This window comes from Corythoichthys intestinalis, chromosome 9, assembly GCF_030265065.1.
Source record: "Corythoichthys intestinalis isolate RoL2023-P3 chromosome 9, ASM3026506v1, whole genome shotgun sequence".
NCBI classification, from domain to species: Eukaryota; Metazoa; Chordata; class Actinopteri; order Syngnathiformes; family Syngnathidae; genus Corythoichthys; species Corythoichthys intestinalis.
This window is the reverse complement of record NC_080403.1, coordinates 3,255,825-3,271,870: the sequence shown is the minus strand read 5'-3', so window position 1 is coordinate 3,271,870 and position 16,046 is coordinate 3,255,825. Positions and strand designations below refer to the sequence as shown.

The 16,046-nt window shown below is 40.4% G+C and overlaps 1 protein-coding gene across 4 annotated transcripts in view; it reads right to left on the bottom strand.

Moving 5' to 3' along the window:
• Positions 1-7,613: 7,613 nt before the first annotated feature.
• Positions 7,614-16,046, bottom strand: part of iffo2b (intermediate filament family orphan 2b) — an 83,469-nt gene continuing 75,036 nt past the window's right edge. For 2 of the 4 annotated variants that reach the window (XM_057845092.1, XM_057845093.1), the window contains exons 6-8: positions 15,708-15,918; positions 15,532-15,630; positions 7,614-10,237 (exon numbers count right to left, since the gene is read on the bottom strand). In XM_057845092.1, coding sequence (XP_057701075.1) covers positions 10,004-10,237; positions 15,532-15,630; positions 15,708-15,918 — 544 coding nt within the window. In that variant the 3' untranslated portion in view covers positions 7,614-10,003. The remainder of the gene's footprint in view (positions 10,238-15,531; positions 15,631-15,707; positions 15,919-16,046) is intronic. The other 2 variants (XM_057845094.1, XM_057845095.1) reach the window with 1 other exon arrangement.

Here is a 16,046-nt window from a genome sequence, read left to right as displayed (position 1 = left end):
GTGAGAGATGTGTGGAAGTTTTTTTCCGGGGAGAGTTGGGACGTGGCCATACAGTCCCGGCCCATCTCCCCCCTGTTTTTAATGCATCACACACCAAGGTTGTGCACTACCCTCTCCTCACAATCCCATCACGGTGCTGGGTAATGGCTGCCAGCCGAGAACCTGGCAGCCACAGTAATAAGGTGGTAGGTGGGTCCCACACTTTTTCTCTATGGCGTGGCTCCCGGGGCGTGGCCTCCCCTCTGCCTGGGCTGCCGGCCGCGGGAGTGGGGGGAGGTCGGGGCTCCGATCTCGCGTCGCTCCTCGGCGTTCTCCTGCCTCCGCATTCCCCTCTTCTCTGACTGGGTATCTGCCCTGCGCTCCGTTGCGGGTCGCTGGCTGGGCGCCGGTGTATCGGCTGGATGTTGCCTGCTCCGGCTGGGTACCGCGCCCTGCCCTGAGCTTGGTGGACCGCTGGGGGTCCCGTGGCGTGCCGTGCTGGTTGGGGGGGCTGCGCCTGTAGCTCGTGGGTCGGGTGGGAGGACGGGTGTGGGGTTGGTGGTGCGTCCTCCTAGCCAACCCTGAAGGCCGGTTGATGGGTACACGGGTAGCCTGGAGGACCACCCTGGATCCTGGGCTGCGGGAGGAGGGATGGGCTTCGCTGCCAGCCCCCCCCCCCCCCCCCCAAATCCCCCCACCTTCCCTCCCCGGGCTGGCTGGGTGGGGGCCGTAGCCCTGGGTTGGCGCCCGCATGGCGTCTCCGCTCGTCTGCGTGGCTGTCGCGCGCTTGGTGGGGCTCGCGTGCAGCTGGATGTGATTGGGCGCGCTCGGGTGGGGGGGGGTCCCGGTGCTGGGAGTGGCGATGGGGCGGTGTAGGGTCGGTCGCCAACGGGCTTACACTCACAAGTGATTCACACGATTACTGGGTTCTAGATCACAGAGCTAATTTGTGTACACTCTACCCCTTTCAATCACTTAGCTTATAGAATCCCCCACCCCCGTCCCCTTCTTTCCCTGGTCAACAGGCACCCGACATGGTGTCAACCGGAAATACATTTAGCTGACAATAGCACCAAGATATTAATAGTTAGTGTAGGTGTTGAATATATTTCTTGTTGTTGTGTTTCTTTTCTTCTGTTCCCCCATAACCCCTTCCTGTTCGCTGCTTTGTCATAATAAACAAGGTATGTTGTATGATCACAAGGACACTTCCGGACTTCCATTCTCAGTGTCAAACAGCTGTACAGGAAAGGGTTATTTAAAAAAAATAAAATAAAAAAAATAAAGTGCCTGCAAAATAATATAATAAATATATATTTTAAATTAGATTCAGAAGTGTTTTTTCTTTTTTTAACAATTATTTTTGTTCTCATGTTTAGCAACTTCAGCTGTGGTCGAGGCGAAGTTCTACAGTATTTCAATTTTATTTAAAATATTTCACTTATTTTTTTATTTTATTTATTTTAACATTATATTCATTTGATGTTCCAATTTGCAAATATTATGTGAAAAATAAATTCCTGTTCAGTGGATTTTTTTTAACCCATACATTTCAAAATAACACATTTTAGAGCTATTATTGCAATACTGTGAAATCGCGGTATTTTTGCTTAAGGTTATCATACCGTCAAAATCTTATGTCGCACATGCCTAGTCGAGACAAATGAGTCAAATTTTACGTCGGATGTCGAAAAGATATTTTGAGGTGGTCGTATGTCAAGGTACCACTTTACTTGTACATTGCTTCCTCCAAGTAAGCCATTATGATGCATCTTTCGGTATTTACACAAGACATGAGACAAAAATGTTTCCCTCACCGTTTATTTCAGCTTACCCCCGACATTGACTACATTCGTTGTTTATGCCCCAGACCCTCATGAATACATGAATACTTAGTTTAATAAAGAAGAAAGTAGAATATTAACAAATGGATGGAAACTAAATTAAAGGAACACTGACGTTCCCTTATAAGGCCATGAAAAATTTTACTGCCTCCTACATCAAAGAGGTAATTAAACTGATATACTCAGTCAAAACACGTTGATGACCACATAACCATTTTTAAAAAAGTCTAGTATAAAAAACATTTTTAGTATGAAATATTCACATCCTTGCACATTAAGTAAGTATACATCCCTGCTTTTGAATGTTTAAACAGCGACACATTTGCACAGCTTTAATGCAAAACTCAATCAACAGCCTTGTTACAAAGCTGGCTGGTTTTTAATTGAACATGAAAAAAAAAACAAAACACGATCCAGATGTATAATGTACTCATACATGCATTCATCGACATATACAATACGTATATGATGTACAATGTACTGCGAGTGATAATCACTCTTGTCTCAACATACTCCAAGGTAGTCATTTCCATAAGCGATTTACATTATTGCACCATTCAAATTATGGCAAAGTGAATGAATGCAGTTAATAAAAATAAAGTCACAAATCAACATGTAGCATCAGGCCATGTTAATTAAAACCAGAAGCTTTGAAAATATGCTACAAAAAATACTATTTCTTCGAATACAAACATGCTATGAAAAAAAAAAAAAAACTTTGACATTCTGCTTGATCGGTAGTTATTTCAACACATACAAACAGAATACAGACCATGGAGAAATCACTTCTGCCCCCATGTGTTGCATTGTCTTTGATGCTAAATTAGCATTAGCACTGACAAAAAACATTTTGTAATATACAGTGGACGCACCAAAATAGCATACTACACATAGAATTAAACTAAAAAGTTTTGAGTTAGTTTGTATTTATTAAACAGTAGTGAACTTCTCTATACTTGAATAAAGACTTGAGTTTTTAGATGAGAACAATTAGAAGTCAACCAGCATCAAGGAGCCCTTTGGAGGGTCCACTGTATTAGCTAAAAGGCCTCTGGGGGTGTGCAATGACCTAGTGATGTATTAAAGGCAAGCAAACAAAAGTAACTTTATATGAAGGAAGATGAAGGCAATTTTGGACGGGACCTCAAATTATGTCCTTTGGTTTTTGCTTTTGAGGTTCGAGGGCTTTGTTTGGTTTTGATCATGGTCTGGATATGTTATTGTTTCCATTCTTTTTAAATCATTTATCAGTGGCTTCGTTTACATGGACACTTTAATCCTCATTAAAATCCCCATTGAAATAAAAATGCTTCATGTACACCTCATTTGGAATATTCTAACCCGATTCAGCTCATTCTGAATGTAAGGGGTGGTTTATGTCGATTGATTATCAGATCAAATGCATGAAAACATTTAATTGAATAATTTCAAGCTCATGTCTGTGACGTCAGTATATGGCTTTCTGTTATTCCCAGAAGCTTGTAGAAGCAGCGTGAGCAGACTACACTGTTCTGTATACGAGACGAATGCTTTGCTGGAGATATTACAAAATCTTACAATTGCTGAAAGACTTGATAGTAGAAAAACAGCAAAAATAAACAAAATAACGCTAACGTTTAATGTAGAAATGGACGGAGCGATGTTTTGTTGACACGGAAGTCTGTATGGCTTTTTACGAGTACTGCCTCGGGAGCAGGCATTTCCCATGTGCCCGGAAGTGCGGAGTGCGCATGCACGGACAAAGTTGAAAATGTGCGCACAGGGGTTAATGTGAATGTGTGCTGACATTAAAGGCAGCTGGGTCATGTTTGTGTTTGCTGCAATAAAGCCACTCGTTCAGTGTGATCCAAGGCATTATATGATGACTACATCTCGCATTTTGTGAACGATCCCTTTAGTGTTGACACCATCGATCTTGCCAAAACACTAGCAAATACCATCACAGAAGGAAGACTGAAGTAGTGGCAGGAGCTAATTGAATAACCGATATGAACCATAGTAGTAGGAAAGCCTGGAAGACTATCCGTATCCTGGGAAACGACTAAACCAAGCCACAACCAAAGCCACAAGTCCACGCTGACCAGGTTGCCCACAAACTCCTGTTGAATAGTCGGCGTAATCCCAAGGGCTAAATTACCTCAAGTGTCTGATGAGCCTTCAGAAAACCACGTTTCACAAGGCCTTTCACCAGGGTGAACTAGAATCTGCAATGAAGTGCATGAAGAACAACAAAGCTGCGGGTCTTGATGATATCCTTGTGGAACAGATCAAGCACGTGGGCGCACGCAGATGGTTTCGGAGTCTGATAAATGAATGTGTCACCTCCAACAAGATCCCAATGATGTGGAGGAAATCACGAGTCATTGCCCTACTGAAACCTGGCAAAAATCCTGCCATCCCAAAGAGCTACAGACCAATATCGTTACTCTGCAACATGTACAAGTTGTCCGAACGCCTCCTCGTGAATCGCATAGCTCCCCTTGTAGATGACTTACTTATTTCAGAGCAAGCAGGCTTCAGACCTGGAAAGTCATGCACAGGCCAACATCTTACCCAAGCCCCACACACAGTGTCTTCTATCAGGCCATGCGAAACTATTCCATCCGGTGCTAATGAAGCATGGTCTTGCCGTAACTGATTCAGAACTGCTGTCGGCCGATGCAAAACAAACTTGACAAAGTGGGGGTTTAATGAGAATGGCGACATCTCGTCTGTATGGAGAGGATCAGAACATGCAACATCTCCTTGTTTGCCCACTCCTCCCGACATCTTGCACCCAAGAGGACCTAGCTGACCTAACCCAGAGTGCCAGACAATGCGTCCAACAATGGACTGGAATCATCTAATAATACGTAGGGACTCGAGAAAAAGTGATTTTTGTCCGCGTCTTCTGCTAATCACGCCGATATCTACTACATCCAATGTATTTGGTCAATCTGCACGTCTGAACTTTTTGTTCCGACCAGCAGTGGCGGTTCTGGGATTTTTCTCAAACGGGCCAAGAAGGGGCCCATTAGCCTGCATATGGCGGTAAAAACCTCTTTGCTTGACACTGTCAAGCAAAGATTAACCAGTCAATTTTGGAATAATCATATTTAAATGTGCACAATGTAAGGTTTGCACGTTATTCATGATACGGCCATAAAATTTCAATAGACATTAAAGAAAACCATTTATTTTGGAAATGTCTAAAACGGATCTCAATTGTTAAGCGGAGATTTTCTCATTTTAAAAGACTTTTGTTTGTGTTGTTTACGTGTTCATCATCAGCCAATCACGAGACCAGATTAAAGTCTTTGTCCAGATTGCCACGGCACTGTAAACGAAGCCAACTTTGACAGTGATTTATGTCTACCACTTAAGCAAAAAAAAAAAAACGTTACGCATCTCAAAGGATTCAAAACAAGAGAAGCAAAACAAGGATATGCATTCATTTGGCGTATTTGGGCTACATTATTTGGCAAGTGGATCCATTGACTGGGGCAAAGATAAAGACATGTTCATGTATTTAGTCAGAAATTGAAATTAAAATGGATCGAGCAATTACACTGTCTTTGTGGATGCCGTCAATGTATTACCAAATGACATATTTCTTTGCCGTTGCGCTTATACGTTGAAAAAAGTAGCCCTCCCTCACCTCGGTCATGGTGACATGAACTAACTTGGACATCGTAACACGGCTCTTATAATCGTCATTACTGAATGGTGGCATTATTACATTGATAACATCTTTCATGAAAAGTAAAAACAAGGTACACCTTCTAGAGAGCACTCGTCGCTTGCCACTTAATTTTCCTGCAGGTTCTCAAATGTGAAGCGGCATTCTGGCAACCCAAAGGGAGAGGACATTTTGTGCTAGTGATCTAGTTGCAGTACCATTTTGGCCGTAATCATACTGTGTGCAAGTAGGGATATTATACTCGGAACAAGAATTTTAATCACTTTTTTTAAAAGCCATTTTAAACACGAAAAGCTGTATTAATATTTAACATACTCTAGAAACAGCATCTCATTCTGTCTTACTTCAGATAAGAAGGATTGACCGATTACCATGCTTTGTGTTAAAATGGAAAAGGGCACTTACGGGGCCATTCAATTTAGAGGTGGAGCCAGTGCCCCTGTGGCTCCACCCCTGAAACCTCAACTGCCGACCAGTCCTAATCAGATCAATATTTTTACCGTCCAAAAAAATATGCATCCGATCATAATTTTTGGAGAAAAACTGATCGGATTCTGGAAATTTTGTCCATGTAAACGTAGCCTGTGTGAGGGTAACGAAGGGCTTTTTACATAAGAATGCAAACTATTTGCTTGCTGTTTGAATATGGATATAAGGCAGATACTCTTGGGGAAAAAAAGGAAAAAAATGCTACTGAAAGACACACAGAAAGACCTGAAGAAAAGCATATGCGCTGTAGAAAACACCTGCTTTGGTTAGAAGGCTAATCGTATTGGTTTTCGGAGAGAAAGAAGGAAGCTCGTCTAAATGCAAGGCCGGCTCTATTGCATAGAACAGTAGTGCACTGGTGCTTTTAAAAAACATAAAAAGGTTGTGCTCTTTTCCCTTTTTCAATCAGTAAAACCTCCTGACAACAACCTCTTTTAGCATAACACTAAACCTCCTTTGAAATCACCAACCAGGATCGGAAAATCCTAAACTTGTATGTCAGCAAGGGCTGTTGCTGAATCTGTTTAATCGCTATTAAATGGACTTCAACGTCGAAAAGTGATGAGCCGATTATAGTGACTGCGAGCAATAGCCTACGACCTCAAATTAATAATGATGTGCTTCATTCACATATGCATGTGTCTTAACACTCAAGTCTTTTGCGAGTCTGAGGTTAAGTACAGTTGTATGAAAAGGTTTGGCTACCCCTGACTATTTACATTATTTTCATTTATAAATCATTGGGTGTTTGGATCAACAACTTCATTTGTGTATGTGTATAAACATAAAAAATGATTGACAGTATTATTTTAGGAGGAAAATAGAGTTTATTGGACTAACGGAAGGTGTGCAAAATGCATCAAAAAAGCTGTAAAAGTGCAAAAATTTGGACAGGGAAAAAAAAAAATTGATATTCAGATGATCTTTTGTTTGGCTAAATAACAGCTTCCAAACATTTCTTATGATTAGAAGTCGACCGCTATATGGACTTCAGCCATTGGGCGATTAACAACTAGCCGATAAAACAGTATTTTGATCAGGCATCTGTGTGGGACACTTACTGACTTCAGGAACCCAGAAGGACCCCGCAGCAGGTTGAAGGCAGGCTGCTACAGATAAGCTTCAAGCTTGCTTGTTTTGTAAATATTATAAGATATGTTTTTAATCTTGCATGAGAGAATATGCAATGTTGCTTTAGCCTTTAAAGGTGTTTACTGAGTGATCCTTACATTCTAAATGTAGCTCATACCATTTGAATTAGCATTAGCTTTAGCATGGCGAGCATGCGCTTAAACCCTCACTTTAGTTATTTGAAAATAATGTATTGTGTTGAGTTTGTTGGTTTGGTAGCACTGGACCAAAGTAATCATTTAAGTCTCAGGTCATCATTGTAAATTTTAAGATGTTAAAGCGTTTTTTAGAAAATTGCCTTTCATAATCTATGTGCTTTGAAATGCGTATCGGCCTCAAATATTGGCGTCCATAATGTTTTGGATATCAGCAATCAGTTGATTTTTTTTTTTTTTTTTTTTTTTTTTTTTTTTTTAAGATATCGGCATTTAAAAATCCAATTTCGGTCGATCTCTACTTATGACTTCCAATGAATTTCTTGATTTTGTAAAAAAAAAACTATTTTGGCCCATTTCTTCTCACAAAACATCTCCAGATCTGTTAAGTTTCTTGGTTTTCGAGCATGGGAAGTCCACTCCGGATTTTCAATGACATCCTGGCATTGGTACTGGGATAGCCCTCCCAGAACATTGTACTTGCTCCTTTGCATGAATACCAGAATAGATTTTGAGCAATATTGTTTCGTATTGATGAAACACAGTATCTAGCCCTGCTTGAGCTTTTCTATACCTCAAGCGGGTCTGTTTTTGGCATGTGTGCAGAAAAGGCTTCTTATGCATCCCTCTCCCGTAACGCTTCACCTTTGTATAGTCTGCTGATTTGGTGAACACTGCACAGTGACACCATCTGCAACAAAATAATGTTGCAATTCTTTGGTTGTGATACGTGGGTGTCCTTGACCATTCATACCATGCTTTGCTCTGCATCTGATATTTTTCTTGACCAGCTACTTTTGGCCTTAATAGGATTTCTTATTGTTTCTCACAGTGGAAACTGACAGCTGAAATGTATGCAACTGTGTTTTGTAGCCTTCCCTAAACCATAATGTTAATCTTTACTCTGTTAATTTGAGAGTTGTTTTGAGCCCATTTTGCTATTCTTCGCTTGAGATTTTAAGAGAAACAAAATATGTAATCCGCTTTAAATACATTTTCTCATGATTGCACGCATCTTTGTGGAGGTCAAGGCTTGGTGAGCTCTCGTGCCAATATATTACAGGCATGACAATGGTTCATCTGATAAACGTAGTTTTAATTCTGAAAGGTCCATCTGCTATTTGATATTTCAAAAAATAGCTGCTTGTCCAAACACTCAATTGTTTATAAATAAAACTAATGCAAAATGTTAGCGGTACACAAGCATGTACTTAACACCATAAGTCTTATCTGCGTCTGGTACCTCCGAAAAACGAATCAAGCCTGAATCAATCATGACTTGAGAAAAATCAAGTCCAAGTCACAATTACTTAAGTCTCCACCTCTACATATTTATAACATACTTTTAAGAAATTTAAAGTCCGTGCCATATGTTTAATTGTTACCAACAGTGCCAAATTAGTTTAGCCGACTATTAAGTATAGTCAAAACAAACCTTACTTTGCCTGGCACGGCCAGACTGTTCTCCCTGTGTTTTTCAAACACTGAGAGTATAGTCTGGGAGGAAGCCCAGTAACGGCCTCTCGAGCAAGTACAAAATCAATCGACAAATCAGATTTATTTGCGTGACGTGTTCTTAACGAGCAACCTCACTCTTCCGCGTCGGAAGTCGTCTCCACAACAACACAGATGGCGAACAGGAGAGCCGAGAATATGTTCCAATCCACGGTAAAATCAGTTTTAAATTACCAAAAACACATCGACACAAGTCATTGACAACAGTCTGTCTTGCACTAGCCATGTTGAATAAACTCCACTCTCCTCGTATGTTTACTTCCACGCGCAAGTCCCTCATCCCGCCCGTCGCTGATTGGTCCACTCCGCTGTCTGTTTGCTGTGGCTTGCTCCGCCCTGGAAATTTTATCCACTTAATGGTGGCCAGACTCAATAGCTGGAACAGCGGTGAGTTCGGAGTACCTGGCTAAACCTTACTCGTCACGCTTAAGCCCTTAAGCCTTAAGTCACGCTGGTTTTGGTGCAAAACTCACATTACCATTACACTTTTCCTTTTTTTCATCCATCAGTCGGCCTTTTCCAAGTATCTTGAATTTAATAGATTGTCCATTTGCTATCATTTTGTCCATTTCCTCCTCGCACTTTTACTCACCAGGAATGCAAGTGAGCTCGAGCCTATCCTAGCTAACTTTGCGCAAAAGGCTGCTTATAGGAGGAGTCACACGCAAATACAACTATTGTACACGCCTTTCCAGGAGGATCTGAGCTGAGATTGGGACCAAGGATCTCTTGACTAATGAGAAGTGCTGCCCCATCTAAAGCAGTAACTCCATAGAAAAAAAAATCATATATGTTCCTGTTTCCACTCCCTTAGTTTTTTTGTTTTTTTTTTTCCCCCCAAAGGTTGAGTGGTTTTACTTCATTTATATCTGCTTTCGTTGCATGGTGCAAAATTATGCCAATATGGACGGTATGACATGGTACAACCTTGTTAGATTTTCAAAAAATTAGACATCAGTTTTTGTTCTGGCGTAATCTAAAACGGCATTTTAACAGCAACCTCTCAATGGATGTTACTCGAAAAGCGTTCCATAGACCACAGAACACAAAACCATCTCTTACGGGAAAAGAGCACCCCTTTGTCTTTGTTACAACCCTCACCACCGACCAGACAAAATTGTTACAAAAGCACCAAAATTCTGAGCCGACCACTGTGAGCACCTCTTCCCCCAATTTTTGGGATATTTGCACAAGCCAGCGCCAGGCGGTCATCAACTAACAGGGACTTCGGCATCCAAATCCTTGTCCGAAATCTCATCCTGGATCTCGTCGGTGTTCCCTGAGTCGCTGCTGGCCGCGGAGCTTAACGACGGCGAACTCCTGCCACCTTTGATCATGCGCCGGCACGTTTCCATCTGTACGTCCAAGCCACGCTTCATGCTGCACATCTCCATGTACTCGTGCAGGTGTCTGTTCATGTCACTCTTGGCTGTGGCCAACTCCATCTGAGCCCATGCAAAAAAGAATTACCTTGTCAATGAATAAGGCCGTGGGACATTTCTAGACATTTTTTTTTCTATTATCGTCTTCCCTCTTGGTTGAAATAATACCACTACATTGTAGCCTAGAAATAATAAAACATATGGAGATGTAGCATCAAGTACTTGCTGTGTTTTTGCTTATCACGGCAATGATTGGTACAATAACAGGGAAGTGTACTATTTTGCACAAAAAAGATAAAATGTTGCCGCATTTTTTTTCGGCATTAGCTTGGAAATCACCTACTCTGTAAATAGTAATCAAAATACATAGTCTGGCAAAACTTACAGTAAAGTAAAATTTTATTTGGCAAGGCAAAAATAATGACCATAATTTTCAGATTGTAAACTATTACTTTTTCTCTCAATTTAAACCCTTTATGACAAAGAAGCTGATTTATGTATTTTTAGTTTATTGGGAAAATGCCATGTACTTGAGTCAAACACTCCTAATTTCCTCTAACAACCTAGGCAAAGTTGGAGGATTCAAATATTAGGTCATCAGGAAGGATCGTTCTTCTGAGATCCCACCAATGGTGTTTTATCACACCGCAGGGGTGTCCAAACTGCTGCCCACTGCCTAGTTTTTATTGGGCTGCAGCAAATTATGAAAATATTATTGAATATGGCCCAGACCAGAAGCTTAAATTCAACCTACATTCTGTTGCAATTCTCAGCTTTAAGACTAGATAGAGCTAGTCACTTAAACAGTACCTCTCCAATATTTTGAACCAATGTGGGTAACGGTAGAATTTCAGTATTTTGTAAATCTAATACGATAAATTGAACTATATTGGTTGGGATTTTCTTGACTTTTTTTTGCAGTCGCTGGACATTTTCTCTCTTTCTCTCTCCAAAGATGGCTTAAGCGGGTGCCCATTCCAGGCTCCTTTTGTGAAATGTGTCAGGTGCTGCTTGGCAAGTTTTGTTTTCTTATCTTGGTTATTCCAAGTTGCTTTAGCCTTTAAAGATCTGTGCTGAGTGATCATCAGACACTAACCTAACTTGTAGCATTAGCGTAGCGTTCATGTTAGCATTAGCATTTAGCGCAATGACTCTGTCTTCTTAAATTCTTGGAAAACATTTTACATACAGTTCGTGGCGTCCAGGTGAGTTTAATTAATTGCAAATAGACATAATTATGAGATTGTAGGTCCAATAATAAGAATCATGATGTCATTATAATAAAGTAAATAAAGTAATAAATCCGCCAACATTATTAATAGGCCCGATAATATATATTTTTGGCACGGTGCTGGTGGATTGGGATGTGTGCGTTTGTGTCCATTCCTGTTTTGCCAGTAAGCAAAGTTTTGTTACTGAGTGACAAACCTTACTATGGCAATTAGCAAATGTTTGCATTTTACAGTGTTATGTTTACAAGTTCTTGAGAGGCCTTTTGGTTATTGATAGGCTTGCTGTCCTATAATTGCCAGGTTAAGAAAGTTGTTTCATTGACCAAAACCTCAAAACTGTCCTCTCCTGTTGCACCAAATGTTTTATCTGCTGACAAAGCACAATACCTGTTTGGTTTATGTTAGTTTTAGTTCAGTGCTCATTGTATAGAGGAACACACCGTCAATGACATTGACTGATTGTTTGTGATAGACTCAAATTATATTTGAAAAAATAAATATGGGCACTTTATTTGAAGTCAAAACTTTTCTTGTCTTTGTTTTGTTCATTATAATCAGGGGTGCACATAATTTTTTTGCCCAGGTTCTCAGAGGAGGACCTGGAGATGTGACTTGGTCCTCATTGAGCTTGAGAGCCAACCCGCCTGATGAGATAAATTTATGAGAAGCTTTACTTAGAGCCAATTAACTTTAATTAATTATATTAACAATTAATGCTTGATTAACATCAAATGGCACAACAAAATTGCCATTATTTTGAAGTGAAATGTAAAGAAATAAAAAGCACCAATTCAAAATAAAGGGCATTATGCGGCTCCCACATTAACTCCAAGCCTTTTTAAAAGTGGGATGTCCTCCTCATAACACCTCATTGAACGTGCATGTTTAGCTTTGTAAAATGCGAGCAAAAACACGTTTGTCAGTGCATGTCGTTGTTCATTACCCTTATTCCGCCACTTGTCCATAGGGCGAGTGGGGTCCTGTTTGACATCGATAGTTTGCTTAACTGCCACATGCTCTCTGTTTTTTCCGTGGGTTTTCAAAGTTTGGATGGCTGAAATTCTTTGACCCTACATAAAATGCGCTGCTCTTATCGGCGACATTGGGATTCTCACGGCACATTTTGTACCGCATTTCCGTGCGAGCATCATTTGCTTCTTGCCAGCAAAAGTCCTTTTTTTTTCGGTAGCTCCGGTGACGTCTCTGTCGTCTGTCTGTCTTTTGACGGGGGTGGGGGAACACGGAAGTAATTACTCAGTGTGGCCTGCCTCTTCGACATTTTGAGAAGTTATTTTCTCGTGTCCTCCACAAATACAGTGGTCAGCCATCAGTACGCAAAAGCGTATGGAAGCCTTTGAGGGCCAGCGCGTTTGTCTACGTCCAGTACGCATGCGCGCATGCGGACCACTTATGTGCACCCCTGGTTATAATGTTCATATAATGAAAATTCTGGTTAGGTCAATGGCAAATCTATGCTGAATCCACAACTAGTATTTTTGACCTACACGTGTTCAAAAACTCGGGTAAATATACATTTAAAAGTTAAGTATTATCGGTTATCGGTTTCAAAAAATGGATATCGTGCACCCCTAATTGCAAATAATGTCCTGTTTCCCGCTGAATGTGTTATATCGTCATGAAAATGGTGGTGTCCTTGTAGACTATAGTTATGTGCTCGTGTGTCATGTTCATTCGAAATTGTTGTAAACCTTTTATTTATTTATGGACTAAAATATTTTGAGAATTGTCGACTAAAACTAGACGAAGATGAACACATTTTGAAATTACTAAAATATGACCAAGACTAATAAGTATTTTCGACCAAAAGACTAACACGAAAATTAAAATGGCTGCCAAAAACAACACTGATTAGCACTGGCAGGTAACTAGGCACATTCTTGTATCAGGGTCCCCCCAGAATTGATAAATCTAAATTCAAAACTTTTAAGTCCTTTTTTAATGCCATTTCAACTGAAAATTAATACTTTTCTTGCACCCATTATTTAGATTATATTGAATCATATTAAATAAATAAAGCACTGAACATCAAATTTAACCTCAATTACTAAATGTGTTTGACAAAAGACTGCACATATATTGAAGATACAATTAAAACACATTTAAAGTAACATTATAAAGTCTGTCAGAATTTTTTTAAACACACACGCACACAATAATTATGGACAAAAAGAGGAGGAGGACAGGACTCAGACCAGCCATCTTCTGTAACAGGCTAGCCGCTATTGCACCTGCCAAGACCCCAGTGAACATGGCTAACTCTTGAGTTAAAACGGCGAAATTCACATTCATTCGAAAGGCAAACCGAAATGTTCAAGCAGGTCCACTGCCTCCGCATGACCCATAAACTGCAACCTAAAGTATCTAGATGTAATTTGAGCCCCTATCACATACTCCAAAACAACGGGAATATCGCGGGACTTAACCGTGTAACAGTTGTGTGTGAAAAAAAAATATATAATCGCGGCGGCCGATGTAGCTTCCTCCCTCTTCGCAGTAAGAGGAAAAGCTGTAAACAAACATCGCAATTATAAACATAGCAAGCTGGAAACAGCTAAATTAAACTGAAAACATGACCAAAATTAAAATGTCAATTATTACGTCGGGCCGGGCCAGGGTTCTTTCTCGCTAACTTTTTGAAATAACTATATATTAACGATGTATGAATGATAAACTAAGGAATACTTGTTATAAAATAAATAATTTGGATAAAAAAAAGAAGGCGCTGTATGGTCATTGCCAAGCCAGAGCGTGCCTATACACCCTTTTTAATCTTCCCCTCTGCAAGTCCGCAAAACCGCATGTTTATTTATATTTAACAAACTTTTCCAGCGTTATTTTATTGTGTAAATAAATTTATAATGATCATAAAATTATGTGCGTTTTTTTTTTCTGCCAACTGAGAATTCGTTACAAGAGACAGGCTTTTATGCAGACATCGTCACAAATGTTATTACACAAAACGCGGGTCGGGCTTTAATACCCGCGGACCAGTTCGGGTCGGGCTGGATTTTTTAGGCCCGATTTTACCTCTATCTTAAAGTCTTGATGAGCTTAAATTGGCTGCAGTTACGAAGTCGGGAATTCTCCCTCCGGAAGAAAACACGATTTGACCAACATTATTTTTAACAAACTTTTCCAGCGTTATTTCATTGTGTAAATGTGTATATAACGATCATAAAAATATGTAAACTATTTAAACATTAAGAAAATGTGCGGGTTTTTTTCTGCCAACTGAAAATTCGTTAAAAAGACAGTTACGACATCGGGAACGCTCCCTCTGGAACAAAACGCAATATGACCAACATTGTGACTGCCGATGCCGACAGTAGGACCATCAGCCATATTTGTACGGCTTTTAAATTCTAAACAAAATACCCAACCAGAAAAGAAAACGCACACAAATGTAATTCCCGTACATCACCAAACAGGCAAAAAATTTAGGAAGGTATCAAAACATGAATAAATTTAAAATACTTTAAAATAGGTAGCTACTTTTTATTCAGCTTGTACATTGCAGTATCCTCATTCCTCTGGATTATTTTGTTGCTTGTAGCCCATAACTCATTCACTGCCACAGACAGCAATAGAGTAATCAGTTTAACTGAAGTTATAGCGATCGTTCAATCGCTGCCAGCCCGAGACAAATCTGATTGAACATCTTTCGCTGTCAATGGCAGCTAATGAGTCAATACTTAAAAAATAAATACATTTTAAAAACCTGATCTTTTTTACACAATTCCAGTCCTCTGTTTAACAAATGAAAGTGGAAGGATTTCAAGTTGGCCCTTGCATCCTTAATTGTTTTGAAAGCGGCCCTCAGAGAAAAATGTATGGACACCCCTGTCACATCATTGTTTTTGTTGTCATGTTTTTGGCCTTTTCCTTCCTCTTTTGGGGTTCTGATAATAGGATGTTGTAAATATCTGTCAGATGTGGCCATTTGTTGTGAATAAGGGCCATTTCAATAAATATTATTTGATGTATCACTTCAAAGTACTCCCCAGACACCGAAAATCTTAGTGTTGTAGAAATTAGTCAAAACGCCATGAATACTGCAGGAGAATTTGTGAATAATTACACGGGAAAAGTTGTGTTTCAATCTACCTCAATCTGACCGATAGTCTTCTGGTATTCCTTCTCTCTGTTCTTAAACAGTGACTCCGTCTCATCAATAAGGCTTCCGAGACTTCTGTCTTGGGAGTCCTTAGAGAGAACAGCAGAGAAATTACAATGATCAATCATCCACGCCGTCTATATTCCCAGACAATGAGTGGACCCACTGGTTCTGTGCCATCGCTGCCCCCGTCGCCCGGGACTGTGTTGGCGCAGGGCGGCGCCGTCGTCGTCATAATGCCGCATGGCACGTTATAGTTGGCGAAGTCCTCCCACAGCAGCAGCGTCTCCTCGTTCTCCTCCCACGTTAGACTATCGCAGTCGTCGTCCAGGTCGAATGTCTCACGCCTGGCAACAGAGGGGTTATCTGAACAGTGTCTACATAGGGTGAAGAAAGAGAGGAAAAGGAGGGGAGAGAAAACTAGTGATGCAAGGTTAAGCAAAGATGACATGCAAAGAAACATACATTATGTTAGTGATAAAGTCAGTGTTAGAAAAGACAAGTC